A 16,969-nucleotide genomic window follows, 5' to 3' on the forward strand; every position below is an offset into this window, starting at 1 on the left:
ACACAGCCACAACAAGCACTGCTGATCCGTGACAATGAGGAGGACTCAAACCATTCCATGAAAAGGGACATTAACAGTGCGCTGGATAAGTGACTCATACAATTTCTGATTTAACATCTTGAATTTGCTTGGAGACATGACTACCTTCACAAATTGAAGAGAATTATAGAACTTTCAGTCCATCAATATATATCTGTGAATCAACGGAGACACAATTTACCTTCACTGCCACTAGCGATGAAGTCTTCATTATGGCCTCCAAAACATGAATGAATCGTATAAAACCCTTGTGTAACACCTTGATACTTTCTTACTAAAACTCTGTCTTGCAAGTCCCATAAATGAACTCCCTGTAAACAAAAGAGAATATAAGTATTTATTAACGCAAAAGAATTTTCAAGAGTAACCTGTGACTATGCATTTGCCTGATGAACATTTCTAATTTCTATTTATGCAAAATGCCAATGTCCTGAAAAATTTCCAGCTGACTCCACAAACTTATGGATCAAACACACGAAGTAAAATGTAAGAATTCATAAAAATATTTGTTTATATATACTAAACCCCACAAATTTTAACTAAGCTAAATTTTCCTGAGAATTATGTTAATAAACTTACCTGAGTTGCTACATTTAACAAAGCTAATCGGCCATTCTTTGAAATAGTAAAAGACATAATGGGATGATCTTCTTGTACTCTGTAACCAAAAAATAGTTTGTCAAAACCAACATACTAAGAATCAAGACATTCAAATTATTTAAATACAACAAATTTAAGTCTGTGATCACTATTACATACTATATTTCAACCAAGAAAAAGAATGAGTTAATAATTACTAAGCACCACCTGACTATCCACCCAAATTACCAATCAAACCAAAAACATAATAAAAATAAAACCTCTTCTTTTGAAGAAGCAAGTTCTACTACACTTTTAATACAAATCAGATAACTGTTGTTTAATGGACATAAAGTATATTTACATGTTCCTATCTGTAAGGTCCTCGAAGTTATATCCCCGAATTCGCTGGTGTGTATCTGATGCCAGAACAGTCTTCCCGTCACTCAAGCACCAAAGGCATTGCACTCTCACTCCTTCCCAAGAGTCAAGGAGATTACCATCTAAATCCTGAGGAGAAAACTACTATTAACTTCATTACTGAACAGCACTCAGAAAGCAAACAAAGAACCAAAAGAATCTTTTTTTTCCCCCAAAAGAATCTCTTAATATATCTTTTTGTAATATTTATCTCTTCCTGAGACTGATCTCAACCTAGTTGTTCCTTAAGTGTTTTCAATCATCAAAATTTATATAGGTCAAATTTCATTACAATACCTAAAGGGAGGGGGAAAATCTCAGTAAATCTATCTTCCCTTCTATCATGCATAGACAAATACAATAAATACAAAGAAAGAATCCTTAAGTTTCAAGGGCTCACAATTTTTGGAAAAGAATTTAAGCATCCCTTTAAAATACACTATACTGGGATTTGTACTATAATGTTCACAAGCTGTGATATGTAAAAAGACAACTAACTAACATGAATTATAGCTGTGTAGAACTTAGGAATCTGTCATGATGTTTTAAAAAAAGTCACCAAATTTGTAACATGCTCTACCGAGTAAAGCTCTTAGGATCATTATCTTCCTGAACATTCAACTCTCTGAGTGGCAATCCTATTTTTACAGGTTAGGGAACTACCAAGTCATGTACCCTGAAGTATTAAACACTGTAAGGGACGGCAAAGTCGGGAGAAACACACAAGGCCACCTTGAATACAGGCAATTAAGAACTAATGGCTTAAATGCCAAAATGTACAGTATGGTGACTATAGTTAATAATACTGTATTGCGTATGTGAAAGTTGCTAATAAAGTAAATCTTAAAAATGCTCATAATAATTTTTTTGTAACTATGTATGGTGATGTTTGTTAACAAGACTTATTGTGGAAATCATTCTGTAATACATACAAATACTGAATTATATTATGTCATACACCTGAAACTAATGTAACAATATATGTCAATTATATCAATCACTCAATGAAAGTATAGCATTAGCCCATGGAGACAAAGTCCAGACATAAAATGTTTAATTTAGTATATTATAATGGTACTGACCACTTAAAATAAAGAAAATCAGGGGTGTATTAATAAACTGTATTGGGACAACTGGGGAAAAATTAAATGACTTACAACCATGCTGGGAAAATAGCACACTAGATTCCATGAGTCTTGCAGTGAGCTCAATCAAACTGATAATTTGTAATGGCGACATAGAAGTCTTTATGATAAATGACCTACACTGAATGATTTGATGGGGTTATGATATTTAACTTTAGTCTTAAATAAATCTAGAAGGACCTACTGGAACCATGCTAGGTAGTGGCATGAGACATGAAATCTAGGTAATAGAGAGTAATGACACTGCATTTGTATCATAGTCTACTTTGTCCTAAGACTTTTTACCTATTACTTACTTTTATTATCCCAACACTCCAAGATTAATAGAGCAGGTAATGATCAGAAGACACCTCAAATAAAGACTGGAAATTTTCCTGGCAACATTCATCATCGCTTTTATTCCTCAAAATTTTAAAGTCAGTCTCCTCATGAAATACAGCATTTTTCGAGGAGGTGGGGGGCAGGGACGGGTGGGGGGAGGAAGGCCGAGGGAGATACAAAAAAATCCAAAGGGCTAAAGACCTCCCCACCAAAGAAATTAAATACTAAACCTTTTTGTCCTATACATAAGAAACTTATTTATTTATAAGAACAAAATGTTTAGTAGGACAATCTTTTTTTTTAATGTTTCACTAAATTCAAAGCCTATACTTCGTATAAGCCCTTGAAATGTTTTTTTAAAAGAGAAAAAGATTCCACAGAAAGTTCTATTGGACAATGTTTATCTTAGACAGTCAAGTGGGTTTTCATATATTTTATAAGTTATCAAGTCAAGTGAATTCTTTATTTTTACAAAACTAAATTTGCTTTTAAGTAAATTTGCAGGCATCTGAAGTAGGGCACTAAATACTCACACATTGATAGAACTGCCCACGCTGACCTCCAGTCACAAAGCGTTTCCCATCTGGATTCCAAGCCACACTTGTTAAACTGTCTTCATGAGATTGGCTCATTTTTGTCCTTAGCTCTCCCGTCTACAAGGAAACAAAACTGTGGATGAGATCTTCAAGATACTCCTCTAAAGGGAATGTATAAAGAAAAAACAGAAAAAGGATAGTAACTGGGATATCTGGTTAGTTTAATACTCCTAATTAGTGAAGTAAACTGTTTAAATTGGCCTTATAGAACAATACTATATAGCATTCAAAAGAGAAATTAAGTACTTGAAAAAAACTCAGGAGTCAAACAAAGCCTGGCATAGGTGATTCAAAGAATAGCTATGAGATAAACTTCAAACAGAACTCTAGTCTTAAATCAATTACATGCATAAATTAAAACAAGTAATTTTCCCCAAGTACAACGATGAAAAGCCCAGCACGACATACCCATTTCTTCTGAGTTCTCACTTCTCCTTAGTTCACAGTTCTTTATTTTATTCTAAAATTGTAGTTCATGCAATTAGCAACTCCTTAAGAACATGATTAATAGGCAGAAAAACTATGCCCTTAAACTAGGCCAAGAGTGTAGGCAGTCTAAATTATGTTAATTTCATATCTGATATGCTCAAAATGTAGAAGGGAAAATGGGAAAACAAAAATTATTTTTCTGATATACAACTTTATTTCAATTAAAAGTAACAGAAAAGAGTGAAGGACATTTGCACTGTTTAGCGTACTCATTTTAAAGCATTCCCAACTAAGTAAGACTATTTAGTTGGTTACAACCCTCAGATATCCTCCTGATATTTTTTCTAAGTTATTCAACTTAGAAGGTAGACACATACCAGTTAATCTAGTCTTGATTCCATTTTGTTCATGGATTAGAAACAGGATCTGAGAGATTAGAGCTGCCCTTGGGGTAATAAAAAGTACATGGGCATAATTTTCCTGTGAGAAATGGGTAATCAAATTAAAAAAAAAAAAAAAAAGAAGAAAAAAAAAAAGGGTGCATGATCAGGAAATGGGGCCAAGTAATAAAAGCAAAGAGGGCATAAAAACCAGAATGTCTTCCTTACACTGAAAAAGAAAAAAAAATTCAGCAATCTTAAACCCTTCCCCCATACTGTTAACTATTCTCAAGTCACGATCTTTTGCGATTGTGCAATATAAATGGGTAAAAAAAAGAACGTTTAGAAACACAAATACACATGCAACAGCTGAATCTTCAGCATTTTCTATTTACAGTAAGTTCTGAAGGCAGAAATGGTCTTTTCCTCTGTTATGCTCAGGACTGTTTTGAGTATGAAGCCATTACAGGTATCCCCAGCTTTTTGAAAGTTTGCCTTGTACCACTTAGCTTTTACAAAGATTTACATTAGTACCTGTTTTTGCCAACCAAAAGACATCTGAAGAGGATGTCTGCTTTTACGAAAAGTGTCTGTGGAAAGTGAAAACAGAGTTCCGTGTTTCGCGGGGAGCTGTTTCAGAGGCAGCATACACTCTGAAGCGTGCGAGTGGCTCCTTCCCAGGAACTACAGTCAGCATCTCAGCACCAAGGTGCCATGGCTTTGAGCTATGTGAGCACCTGGGCTTTATCTTGATTTATTCTGTGCATCCTTTAGTCAGACGTGTCCTAAGGTAACTGCTTCTTTATGCCATTGCAGCTTATGAAAAATTTCACAGGAATAATTACTTTCAGATAGCAGGGGAAACCTGTAATTAGGAATCTACATAAAAATTCAAAGGAGCAACTTTGAAAACTGACTTAAAAGGACCACCCTTTTAGAACAAGTCTATAACATAACACACAGTAAAACAGTTAAGCTAGAACATAGTTTAACTGTCCAGAAATTCAAAATTGAATTTAAAGAAGACTACACAGGCTGACTCTCTGTTGTGAGACTATGACCATGTACTTCTCCTCCCTTTGAGAGGGCGGAAATTGTCTTTTAGGTCAGATTCCTTTTAAGCTTGTTTGAGAAGCCATCTGATCTACTCTGTGCTTTGCCACCCTGAGCCCAATCACAAATACAACACTGACTCAACACTAGTTTGATAAAAAAGGCCTAGACACATTTTGGGAACAACTGGGAATTTTTAAATTATGACATGAATATTAGAGAATTATAGCTAAAATAATTAGAGAATTATAGGTAAGATAATGGCATTTGATTATGTAGGAGAAAATTACTGTTAAGGAGATACATGTTTAAATACTTAGTGGTAGAATATCATCTTAATTTACTTCCAGATGTTTTGGGTATGGATATATAAATATGTATGTTTGTATGCATGCATGCATATACACACAAAATGTAACAAAATGTTAATAACATCATCTGCTGAATCTATGGTGGCATGGATACAGGTCATCCTATATTCATATTTCAACCTTTCTCTATATTTCAAAATTTTCTTAATAAAGAAACTGGGTTGAAATATAAATCGTACTGTAGCATTAGATTTATGGCACATCATCTTCAGGTACATCTTAGCATTCATCTGTCTTCTATACCATCTTATTGAGTCATTTCTACGGAGCTTTTATCTTTACTCTTGATAAAAATCAACTTACACATGGGTCCCCAAACTCAAAACCATATCCCATCAGCTTATACTTATACACCCAAACTGTAGCCCGAACTATTCCCCTGCCGAGAAGTTTAAAAAAAAAAATCATCTAACCAGTCAGCTTGTGGAAGAAACTTAAAAAATAATTTTAAATGATTAACTAGAAGGTTTCCAAAATAGAGCCAACAGATGACAGAGTGAACTCAGTGCTGAGTTTTTCTAAAATGGAACCCTAGATAAAGTGTTTAAGTTTTCATTTAGAAACTATAATAAAACTCTTGATAGTAAGTACTGCAAACATCATTTAAATCGACTAAATGAGATTGTAACATTAAATATAGGTAAGGAAATGGTGCAATTGCCACTGGAATGGAAAATTTGGTGTCATGTCTCGATGTTTACACACTTGAAAAGTAAAGTTTTGTATAAAACTGTGCAACTATAAAACAACTGTAAAATCTTTATTGAGGTACAAAGTATCACAGTAAAATAGTACATATTACACACTACAAAGTACAACATCCCTAAAAATACCTACTGATCATTCTTTCAAAAATGCTATTATGCTCAACAAAATATTTAAATTTATAAATCTGGACACCTGGGTTCTATCTGATGAATTAATTATCTTTTATAAGAAATACATCATGGGAATTTAGGTTGAATGATTTGCTTCTACAGATCATGAATAAAGTTATAATGAAGATGTGCAGTACGATTATACTTCATAAAGACTAAACCAAGGATGAAATTTGCTCACTTGTACATTCCAAAGCCAAAGCTCAGAGCAGTCATCTGGGCCACAAGCAACAAGATAGTTGTCATCAGGACTCCATGCAATATAAGAAACGCCGTAAGCATGTCCTTCTAATGTTTTAAGCAGTTTTAGCAGGTGTGTATCCTAGGAGGGAAAACAGACAACTTAGCTAACTCTCATTTCTAAAGTCACTGTTTTTTGGGCATAAGAACTTAAATAGTTACAAAGATGTGCTCTGATAATATAGTTTAATCTGAGGACATTTTCACAGATTTTGCCAATTCCCTGCCCCTAAGAGAACCTCTAACTTGCTTCATAAAGACTCATTCATGCTGCAACATCTGTTAAGCATCTACTACACACAAGGGCACTGAATGCTAGATGGAAATAAAGATGACACAGACTTTGTACTTAAGAAACTTTCAAGGAAACTTATAACAGGTATATTAAAAGCTATCCCCTCCTTTTAAAAAGTTTTAATGAGTATCTTAGCATAAAATTCATCCCTTTTAAAGTATATGATTCAGTGGCTTTTAGTATATTCAGAGATTGTGCTACCATCACTACTATCTAACCTGAGAACATTTTCATCACCCCAAAAAGAACCTCCATACTAAGTGGCAGTTATTCCCTATTCTCCCTTCCTCCAGCACTGGCAACCCCTACTTTCTCCATGGATTTGTCTGTTATGGACATTTCATATAAACGAAATTATACAGCATGTCAGTCTTTTGTAATTGGCTTCTTTCACTTAGCATGATGTTTTCACGGTTCATTCCTGTTGTGGAATATATCAGTATTTTATTCCTTTTAATTGTTGAATAGTATTCCATTTTATGCCTATACCATATTAAGCAACATTTGGATTGCTTCCACTTTTTGGCTATTATGAATGCTGCTGCTACAAATATATAAGAGTTTCTGCACAGACCCATGTCTTTATTTCTCTTGGGTATATGTGTGGGAGTAGAATTGCTAGGTCATATGCCAATTCTGTGCTTAACAATGTGAGGAGCTGCCAAACTGTTTCTTAAGTGTTTAAACCATTTTACACTCCCACCAGGAGAGCTACCACTTATTTGGTGCTCATCAGTATTAGCACTATTCACAATCAATCTCATTTAAATCTCATAAATCTAAAAGGTTAAGAATTATTCTCCTCCCCCATATTATAGGAAAGGACATGAAGATTGAGAAAGGTTAGAAACAACTTTCCTTTATTGACAGTATTACCAGGAATTTGAACCTGAGGTGCCTGACTCTAAAGCTATATAGGATGAAATATATAAACTGCAAACATGGAAGTGGCAAATGAAAAGACTGGAAAAACTGACATCTTTATTTTAGACTGAAGGGCTAAATCTTATCCTGCAAGTGAAGAACCACTTATGATTTTTAAGCTTGGGAACATACAATATACTTGGCTTTAGGAAGAGAATTCATTAACAGTGTGGAAGAAGACTCAGAACAAAGAGAGACGCAGAGTAAGGACACTCCTAATGAGCCAGCACAACAGCCGCATAGTTAAGACAAGAAATGGGCCTTAAACTAAAATGGTCAGGACTGAAAGAGGTTGTGGGACATAAAACTGACATGACAGGATGAGACAAAAAATGTTGAAAGACTGTCTCTAAATTTCTGTTTTAGGGAATAAAGATGAACGTAAACAGTGTGAAGGAAGCAGAATTTGGGAAGACTAGACTAATGGAGACCAGTTTTGGTTAATTCCAATGCTGATGGAAATTCCAATGGTGATGACCTACACCAGTTAGAAATGGGTCTGGAACTAGTCTGATAAAACTAGATTGGGAATTTGTTCTGAAAGTTCAAGTTTACAAAGCCATTACTTCTGACTCTTCTTTGGGAAGATGCTAATAGGCCTGGGGTATTAGATCATAGTATCATTAGGTCAAAGTAGCTTGCATAATTTAATAAGCAAGTCAAGTCTTTTGGACTAGCCCAGTATCTTCTAGGAACAAATTTTCATTCATAGTGGTGTTTTAGATGTACACAAAGATTCGCTTCTAAACTAATGACAAGCTACTATAGAAGTATTTAACTAAAAACCTAGTAATTTCATGCACATTAATTAAAAAATAGAAAGATGTGAAAGGAAAAGTTGAAAACAAATGAGAATATTAATATTATATCTTCAGAAGTACAATGTCTTTATAAAGAGTAACCTATTCCAAATGGTAATATCACATTCATGCAATCCACTTAATTTTGCCTGGATTCTGAGGAGGGGAATGGGTAAACTTCTTTATTGGGAAAAAAGGTAAAAAAACCTGTTAAAAGAAACTAACCACTGGAATAACATCAATTCAAATATTAAGGTACTCTCTATATATTCTTTCTATCCACTAAAAATATACATTCAAAAAAAGAACTGATTTTCTTAACAAGTTTTTCAAATAGTATTTGACATAGAAAAATACCACGATACCAAACTCTAAAACACACTGTATCTCATATTTAAATGTAAGCACTGACTCTGCATTTCCGAAGCTAATCTGGACATAAAAGCCCTTTACATGTAACCACTGTTAACATTTTACATAACCAGTATTCTCATAAAAACACTTTGGGAAACACTGGCATAAAAGTCATAACTGTTTGGCAAAGTATAGAAGATCCTCCTTGATCTGTTTGCTACTTACTTCACGAACCTCATCTCCTAGTCTACAGAGTCTTCACCCAAACTGCCCAGTCACGTTATCTTTCACCTGAGGGCCAGCTATAAGGTCTTGCCTAAATAATATAATTCTCCTTCATCTCAGGCTTACTTGTCATACTTTCCCTTGCTTTCCAATTCCAATAGGATCTCTTTTTTGAGTTCCTGTAGCATTCACTAAAGAATAATTACATGTATTATCAGGAGCCCAGTCTGACTTCTATCAAAAATGTCAAGCACACAGCAGGTGCTCAATAAATACTCGCTAAACAAAAGGGACTCATACACTGCTGCTAGAAGAATATATGTAATAAAGAAGTTTTGATACGGTTGCTTTCTTTTCAGACATGTTGTAAATAACTACTGAATGAAAATACTTCTTATCATAGTTCAGTTCAGTCACTCAGTTGTGTCCGACTCCTTGTGATCCCATGAACTGCAGCACGCCAGGCCTCCCTGTCCATTACCAACTCCTGGAGTTTACTCAAACTCATGTCCATTGAGTCAGTGACACCATCTAACCGTCTCATTCTCTGTCGTCCTCCTGCCTTCCATCTTTCCCAACATCAGGGTCTTTTCAAATGAGTCAGCTCTTCACATCAGGTGGCCAAAATACTGGAGTTCCAGCTTCAACATCAGTCCTTCCAATGATAAGGTTATGATGGATCCCAACCTATTTTTCTAGTCACATTTCCCATGCTTTGCCTTACTCATCCTATTTGCTTACTAAATAGCATTTCTTGTACTTGAAAATGCACTTCTTTACTTTCACTAACCACACTGATACTCAGTGTTTCCTTCAATCCTGAATACAGGCAATTAACAAGGCAGCATTGGGTGCTATTAGGTGACTGTTAATAATGGAAATTTCAAATATTTTCACATATTATAGCCTTGGATATCTCAAAATTTTATGCTTGTCACTACTTCAAAATTCTTGAAGTTATCAGATCTGCTACTAGAATCTGTTACTATGCTTATAAAAAAGTAACATATTACTATACTGTATCTGTTTTTGTACTATTTTGATAATTATATTTCAATATAATTGGGTTTACCTTTATGATATATACTCGGGCTTCCTAAGTGCTTTGGATTATGCGTTTAAAAATATTATTCTGAGGAGGGGGTCCATAGGGTTCAGACTGCCAGAGGAGTACATGGCAAGTGGGTTCTTTATCACTAGCACCGCCGAGGAAGGACAGCTGAGCTCTGAGTGCTTATCAAAAAGACAACAGATGGGATGATGACATCCTGATACAGCCTACTTCACTCTTATATTAAAACAATTCTACTTCTAAAAATAACTTCTTTATTTTGTGTCTTTGTCATCAATAAATGGATTAAAGCAACTGCAAAAAAAAAAAAAAATATTCTGAGGAGGGGGTCCATAGGGTTCAGACTGCCAGAGGAGTACATGGTACAATTAATGGAAAAAAAATGCCTGCTTTAAGACAGAGTAGATCTCATTTATCTTTCTTCATTCACAGCATACTGCAGGTACACAAGAATTGATGTATGCTCTCAAACTGACTCTACTCTTTCTAAAATATTTCCTTCTATGGCCCCCTTTCTCAATAAGATTATTTGTACTTTTTGATTTTAGGTGAATGACTCCTAAACCAAATACATCTTAACCTATTTGGAGTCATGTACTTTCTTAATTGCTTGGCTGAAAGAAATGGAAATACTCATCTCTACAAATCTGTAGGTCACCTGGTTATAAAGAAAGACAATTTTGATTTTTGAGGGAACTTAAAATTTTAAATCCAGAATATAATACTTCTCGTACGTATCACTTGGGGGAAAGAAATGTGTGTGTGGGGGAATGTTTAACCGAAGTTCCACAAATTACAGAAGATAATGAAGGGTTTTGGAAGGCAAAACGGTAAATGAGTCTTTTCTAACCCACGTCAGAATGGTTACTGCATTAATCTGTAAACCAAATACTAACAAAGATAGCCAATTGGCAGGGACACTGACGAGCAGTAGGTCTAGAGTAAAACTATCCCTGGATTTAAGTCTAACTCTGCCATTTACAAGCTGTGAGAGCCTGGGTGTTTAACTTTTACCTTCGTTTCCTCATCTGAAAACAGGAGATATTAGTATCTCAAGAGAGTTAATCAGAGGATGAAATTACATAATGTACACATAGACTAAGTGTAATCCTAGCGCGTAACATTCAACAATTCTGATCATATTAATCTCTATGTATTATTTAAACAACGCAGAAAAGAGGCAAGACATGACGAAGATGACAAAAAATGCTCTTGGAAAAGAATGCCACTTATATACGCATACTTTAAAATTATGTACTTAATTAGATGAAAAATTACCTTTTTGTAATCTAAACATTCATATTAGAGTACATACCGGATCAACTTGCCATATGATAACTGTCGTATCTTTTGATCCTGTTGCTAGTTTAGTGCCATCGTTAGAGAATTTACAGAACCATACTTCATTACAATGCTCCGTAAGTATCTGCTGAGTATAACATGGGAACTGCCTCCTAAAACAAACAAATCCACAAATAATTACTCTTAAAATCAATTAAGAGTAATAATAATGAAAATGTTAAAAAAACCCGATGAAACATTTTTTGCTCGGATTAAGTCAATTCACATAAATAAAAATTAACCAGGTCTTCATGTTTGTCTGTGTTAAGTGGCTGGGATCAGGTTGTTCTAGAAGAAATAATGTACATTTTCATTGATATAAAAAAAAGTTGGGCACTGTAGAAAATCTGGGGTTACAAGCTTTGGTATCTTTGCCAAGCCATTTAACTCCTGAGTCTCAGCTCTCTCATCTATAAAACGAGATGAATCTACCAAGGTTCTTAGGGTTCCTATAAGGATGAGAAATACATAAAAAATTCCTGGAATGCAACAGCCATTCAAAAGTGGACTGCTAGTATCACTCTGGGGACAGCACAAGAGAAGTGCAATATATGGTAGAGGCCGTGGTGGTCAAAGTCTTAAGAATGGGGGCAGAAAAGTCTGAGAGACTCAGGTTCATATCCTGGCTACTCACTGTGATTTTGAGAAACCTAATCTCTCTAAATCTCAATATATCCAACCATAACCTAAAGACAAGAGTACTTTATAGAATTCCTTATACAAGGATGAAATAAAAAGGATGAGACAATGAATGTAAAGCATTTAAACTGGCTCTGATGTTTAGCTAGTACTTTATAAAGTTGCAGTTATATATTAAAGACAGAATTCTATGGTTAACTTTACTAAGTTAAGGAGAAAAAAGTTAAGACTATTCTCATTTTTAAAAACCATTCTATCCTTTTCCAGTTTATCAGCACGGTTCAATAGAGCTCCCTGCGATAATTCCAATGTTATATACCTACACTATACAATCTGATAACCCTAGATGTATGTGTTTACTGAGCTGAAAGGTGGCTAGCAATACTTGTGGAACTTAGATTTTTTTTCACTTAATTTAACTTGAATTATTTTTCATTTAAATTTAAATGTAATCTGTGGCTACTGTTAGGACAATACAGATCTGTACTGTAAAAGTTACTTAAACATTAATGGGTAAACTCTTAAGTCCATTTTAAAAAATGCTGTTTTAGACTGCTAACTCGTGTCCGACTCTCTTGTGACCCTGTGGATTGTAGCCTGCCAGGCTCTTCTGTCCATGGGATTTCCCAAGCAAGAGCACTGGAGTGGGCTGCCACTTCTTTCTCCAGGGGGGTGTCTTCCTGACCCAGGGATTGAACCTGCATCTCCTGTACTGGCAGCAGATGGATTCTTTACCACTGAGCCACCAGGGAAGCCCCCCCATGTATGGGAACACCAAAGTGGCACTCAAATAGTCACTATTTTATTATTACTTAAGTAACCTTCTAAAAAGACTAGTAATTAAGCCCTTAATTTATTAAAAGGCTAACTTTAGGGTATTAAAATGATAGTCTATCTTTGTTTTCAAATAAATTTAAAATTTGTTAAAAATACAAGGATCTTCCTAAATCAAACTGAAAAAAGTAGCATTTAAATCAAGCTAAATACCTTAACATTCTATAAATATTTTATGATCCTTTACTAAAAACTAATACTTATAAAAATAAAAAGCTATCTGTGGAAACATCCTTCCATTGATTGTTGGTGGGAAAAAAACCCACACAAAAAAAAACCTTCTACAGATTAAAAAAAAAAAAAAAATCCTGTACTTTACTGATCAAATTTAACCAAAAAATATATATATGCACTAATTGTGAAAAATATAAATATATATAATCTAATAAAATCTCTTCAATGCAGATCAGGAGAAAAAAAGTTCTGGTGTTGTGCTGACTGCATAAACCCTAGTACTACAGAAATCTGAAGAGTGAAGTAGTAAGGAAGGTATTGTGAATGTATAGTAGGCAACCATTTTAAGTTGGCTTTAAAGTGGAGGTATTGCAGCGGGTGGGGGGGCTGCACAGTGACAACAAGGAAGACCTCCAATCATCAATGGTTATCTCTGAGGAGCAAGAACTCTTTCATTCCTGTGTAAACAGAGTGCTTTCCACGCAGGTTTGTAGGAGCCTGATCCCTGATCTGAGGGTTAGGAAAAGTCAGACTAAATAAATATTGTCCATCATTTACTTTCACAGATACTGGCATAGAAATTAAAGAACGTAAGAAAAATGGAGGTCATGTTCTCATACATTTCAGTTTCCAAACAGGAAGGCAAGCTCTCAACTTACTGATACCTCTTGAACCATAAAGTCTACCATATATACCTTTCAATGTATACCACCAGCAATAAATTCACATAACAAAAAAAAAATTCGGGTTCACAATTGCCTTAATTTTAACACTGATCTCAAATTTTCAAAGGAGCTATTAAATATGAACCCATATAGTCTTTTAATCTATCTTCTCCTCCTACCTCTGTTCAACTGAAATGAAAAGACTTAAAAATCCTCATAAGCAAATAAAAAAGCAATGTTAAGGAGTAACAAGGGATAAATGAAAAGGATCTCTAATCACTTCCTTTAAGTGCACCAAGTAATTATCCAATACTTTACAGTAGTTCAATTATTACTATTTTTTAAATTGCAATGGGGGAGGGTGAAGTGAGAAATCAACTATATATGAAAGTAGTTTATGAACAAGTAAAGATTATCTTAAATCATAGTGTATATGGGCACATATATATGTTTTATGGTTATTCAGAAATTCCTCATCTTCCCGAAGCTCTCACACATATACACTCTTATTCTTCCTAGTCATGTTATTTTCAATAGTTCTCCAAGGATCTTTGACAAAAGAAATAGAGCATGTGCACTGCAGCTGTCATGTTTGGTTCACTAGACCCAAATAATTTTCTTCTGGATTTGAAAGATTTCATATCTTGTTTTTCAGTATCTTAAAAATGAAAGCTCTGCTGAAATTTTGGAGATTATTATTAAAATGGTAGGGACTTTTATACTCAAAATAATTCTAACATCAAAAGTGAAGCCTGAATTCTTATAAGTTAAACTATGCAGATGCATAGGTTATGACAACAAAACCCAAACCAGAAAATTAATACCTATTATTACAAGTATTTCTAGTCAAAAGGTTACCTTCAACTAAAAAGCAGAGCTTCCATTATGAAAAGTACTTCCATGATCTTCATGAGCATAAAATAATTTGGGCCACAGTTAAAATAATCAGAATGTCTGGGAGGGGGTGGATGGGGCGGGGGCATGCGGGGGGTGGGGGTGGGGATTGGGGAGGGTAATAACTAAGTGGTCTCTGGCATCCAAAGACAACAAAGGCTTGGGTCACTGGCATTCTCACACAGGATCACTTACAATTTCTTAAAAAAAAAAAAAGGCCAGATACAAAAAATGACCAACCAAACCCACAGACAAGTAAAGGAACAAACAGGCCAACCAGCTTCAGTTCTCAAAGAGTAGTTTCCTATATTGTATACATATATACATATACAAATTTCTCTTAATTGTCAACTTCAGTGGTTCTAGCTGTATTTGTAAATGCTAAAGCAAACATGAATTGCTTTATGGTGACAGGATAAAACTCTTAAAATCCTAACATTTTAATAAATTTCGTTAAGTGAGTTTGTAAAATGTTAGCCTATTTTAAAATATAAAACATTTTCCTCTTACCTACTACAAACATGATCTATAAGCAGAGACACAGAATCTAGATTACTATCAAGTTTGGTATTGTGATAGAGGCACCGATCCCTTTGTAGTTCCACCGCCTGCCGCAGGAGAGTCTGTAAACGCCGTGGGGGAAGCATCACTGATGGTGGTAAATAGGCTTTAATAGAAGATATTTTTAAAAAGAGAAATAAAAATTAAAATTAAAAAACCAAACAGAACAGTTTACTTTTACTTAGGACATCTGACTCATCTTCTATTGCCTGCCCCTACCTGCGTGGTGTCCCGACCTTTAAACAGAGCAGTTCTGGGTGAAATGAAGTAACATGTAAGCTTTATGAGTATCTGTCAGCAACTACAGCTACGCTGTCACTAGAATGAATACACTTGGGTAGGAGAGCTTTAATTTGCAAGTGAATTTCCTAAAACAACAACAAAAACATAACAAAAACAAAAATTCGACAGAAAATGAAAAGGTAGTGATGATGAAAATAAAATCTAAAGATATTTGTGTCCCACAGGTAGACGAAGCATCACTAAAAGTATAAGAAAAATCTCCACTTAACAAGGAGCAAACCAAAATGGAGGAAGAACTCAAGTTCCAGGTTTCATCAAATTGTATCTAATGCCAAGGTACCGTGAAAATGCAGGGAATAACTGGTGTTTTTATTATCGATACCAATCTATTTCAATCCTTTAATGCCTTATCCCTCCACAACATGGTTTTCTGATTCTGAAGTTATCTCCACTCTCACTTCAATATGAAAACATAGGATATGGTTTAACTAAAGAGGGAAAGACAGTTTTTTACTATAAAGATGTGGCAAAAAGGAAATGTCTCCTGTAATTTGGAAGTTACATAAAAATATTTGGAGGGAGGGTAAAACAATTTACCAAAGGAAACTGGTGCTTTACGCTTGAAATCAAAAAAAAAAATAGGCACACCTCAGAGGTTTTGAGGGTTCGGTTCTAGATCACTGAAATAAAGCGAACATCACAATAAAGTGAGCTACAGAAACTTTTTTGGTTTCCCAGTACATATAAAAGTTGTGGTTATACTATACTGTAGTGTATTACGTGTGCAACAGCATTATGTCTAAAAAACTATACAAGCTTTAATTAAAAAAACTTTATTACTAAAAAATGCTAACCATAATTTGACAACTCAGGGTTGCCACAAACCTTCAATCTATAAAAAAAATGCAGTATCTGAGAAGCACAATGAGGTCTGCTTCTATCTAAAACACTTGTGGCTTAAAGCTGTGGTTTCCATGTTTTTTTCTCTAACCACAGTACTTCTCCCCCAAACAAAATCTTAAGGGGAGCATCACTACATAAAAGAAATGGAAGGAGACAAGCTCTGGGACCAGCATCCACTCACTGACTCCTGAGGTTTAGCTTCTTTGACTCCATGGTGGATTTTGAAGCCTCTGGTTTAAAGGGCGTCCTAATGGATCTCCCCGCTCATTCCTCCTATATAACCACTTGATAAGAGTATGTCTAGATGTAAGTCTTGCTAATGGATTCATAGTATCCTTTCTAAGAGAACATACAGAAACATCAAAGATGAAGATGCTTACTCTGAAGTTTGTCCAGCAGTTTGGATCGGGAAGCTGTTCCTTTGCCTTCCCATTCTGCTTTTGCACGTAGGTCTTCTGCATGGCTACACATCAGATACCTAAAAAATATGACAAAGAAAGCACCAAATATCAAACCTTTTTCTTGGGATTAAACATCATGGATAAATACTGATTATACTCTGGAGATCTAGTTCTTACAAGAAATATATATCAA

General features: G+C 34.9%; 1 protein-coding gene across 2 annotated transcripts in view; it reads right to left on the reverse strand.

Annotated features, from left to right (window-relative positions):
- WDR26 (WD repeat domain 26) overlaps positions 1-16,969 on the reverse strand; it is a 35,337-nt gene that overhangs the window by 7,082 nt on the left and 11,286 nt on the right. For both annotated transcript variants that reach the window (XM_061160134.1, XM_061160133.1), the window contains exons 5-12: positions 16,756-16,853; positions 15,179-15,335; positions 11,437-11,575; positions 6,393-6,533; positions 3,038-3,157; positions 983-1,128; positions 619-697; positions 221-350 (exon numbers count right to left, since the gene is read on the reverse strand). In XM_061160134.1, the coding sequence (XP_061016117.1) occupies positions 221-350; positions 619-697; positions 983-1,128; positions 3,038-3,157; positions 6,393-6,533; positions 11,437-11,575; positions 15,179-15,335; positions 16,756-16,853 (1,010 nt within the window). The remainder of the gene's footprint in view (positions 1-220; positions 351-618; positions 698-982; positions 1,129-3,037; positions 3,158-6,392; positions 6,534-11,436; positions 11,576-15,178; positions 15,336-16,755; positions 16,854-16,969) is intronic.

The sequence above is a fragment of the Dama dama genome, chromosome 14, assembly GCF_033118175.1.
Source record: "Dama dama isolate Ldn47 chromosome 14, ASM3311817v1, whole genome shotgun sequence".
In the NCBI taxonomy this organism is placed as follows: domain Eukaryota; kingdom Metazoa; phylum Chordata; class Mammalia; order Artiodactyla; family Cervidae; genus Dama; species Dama dama.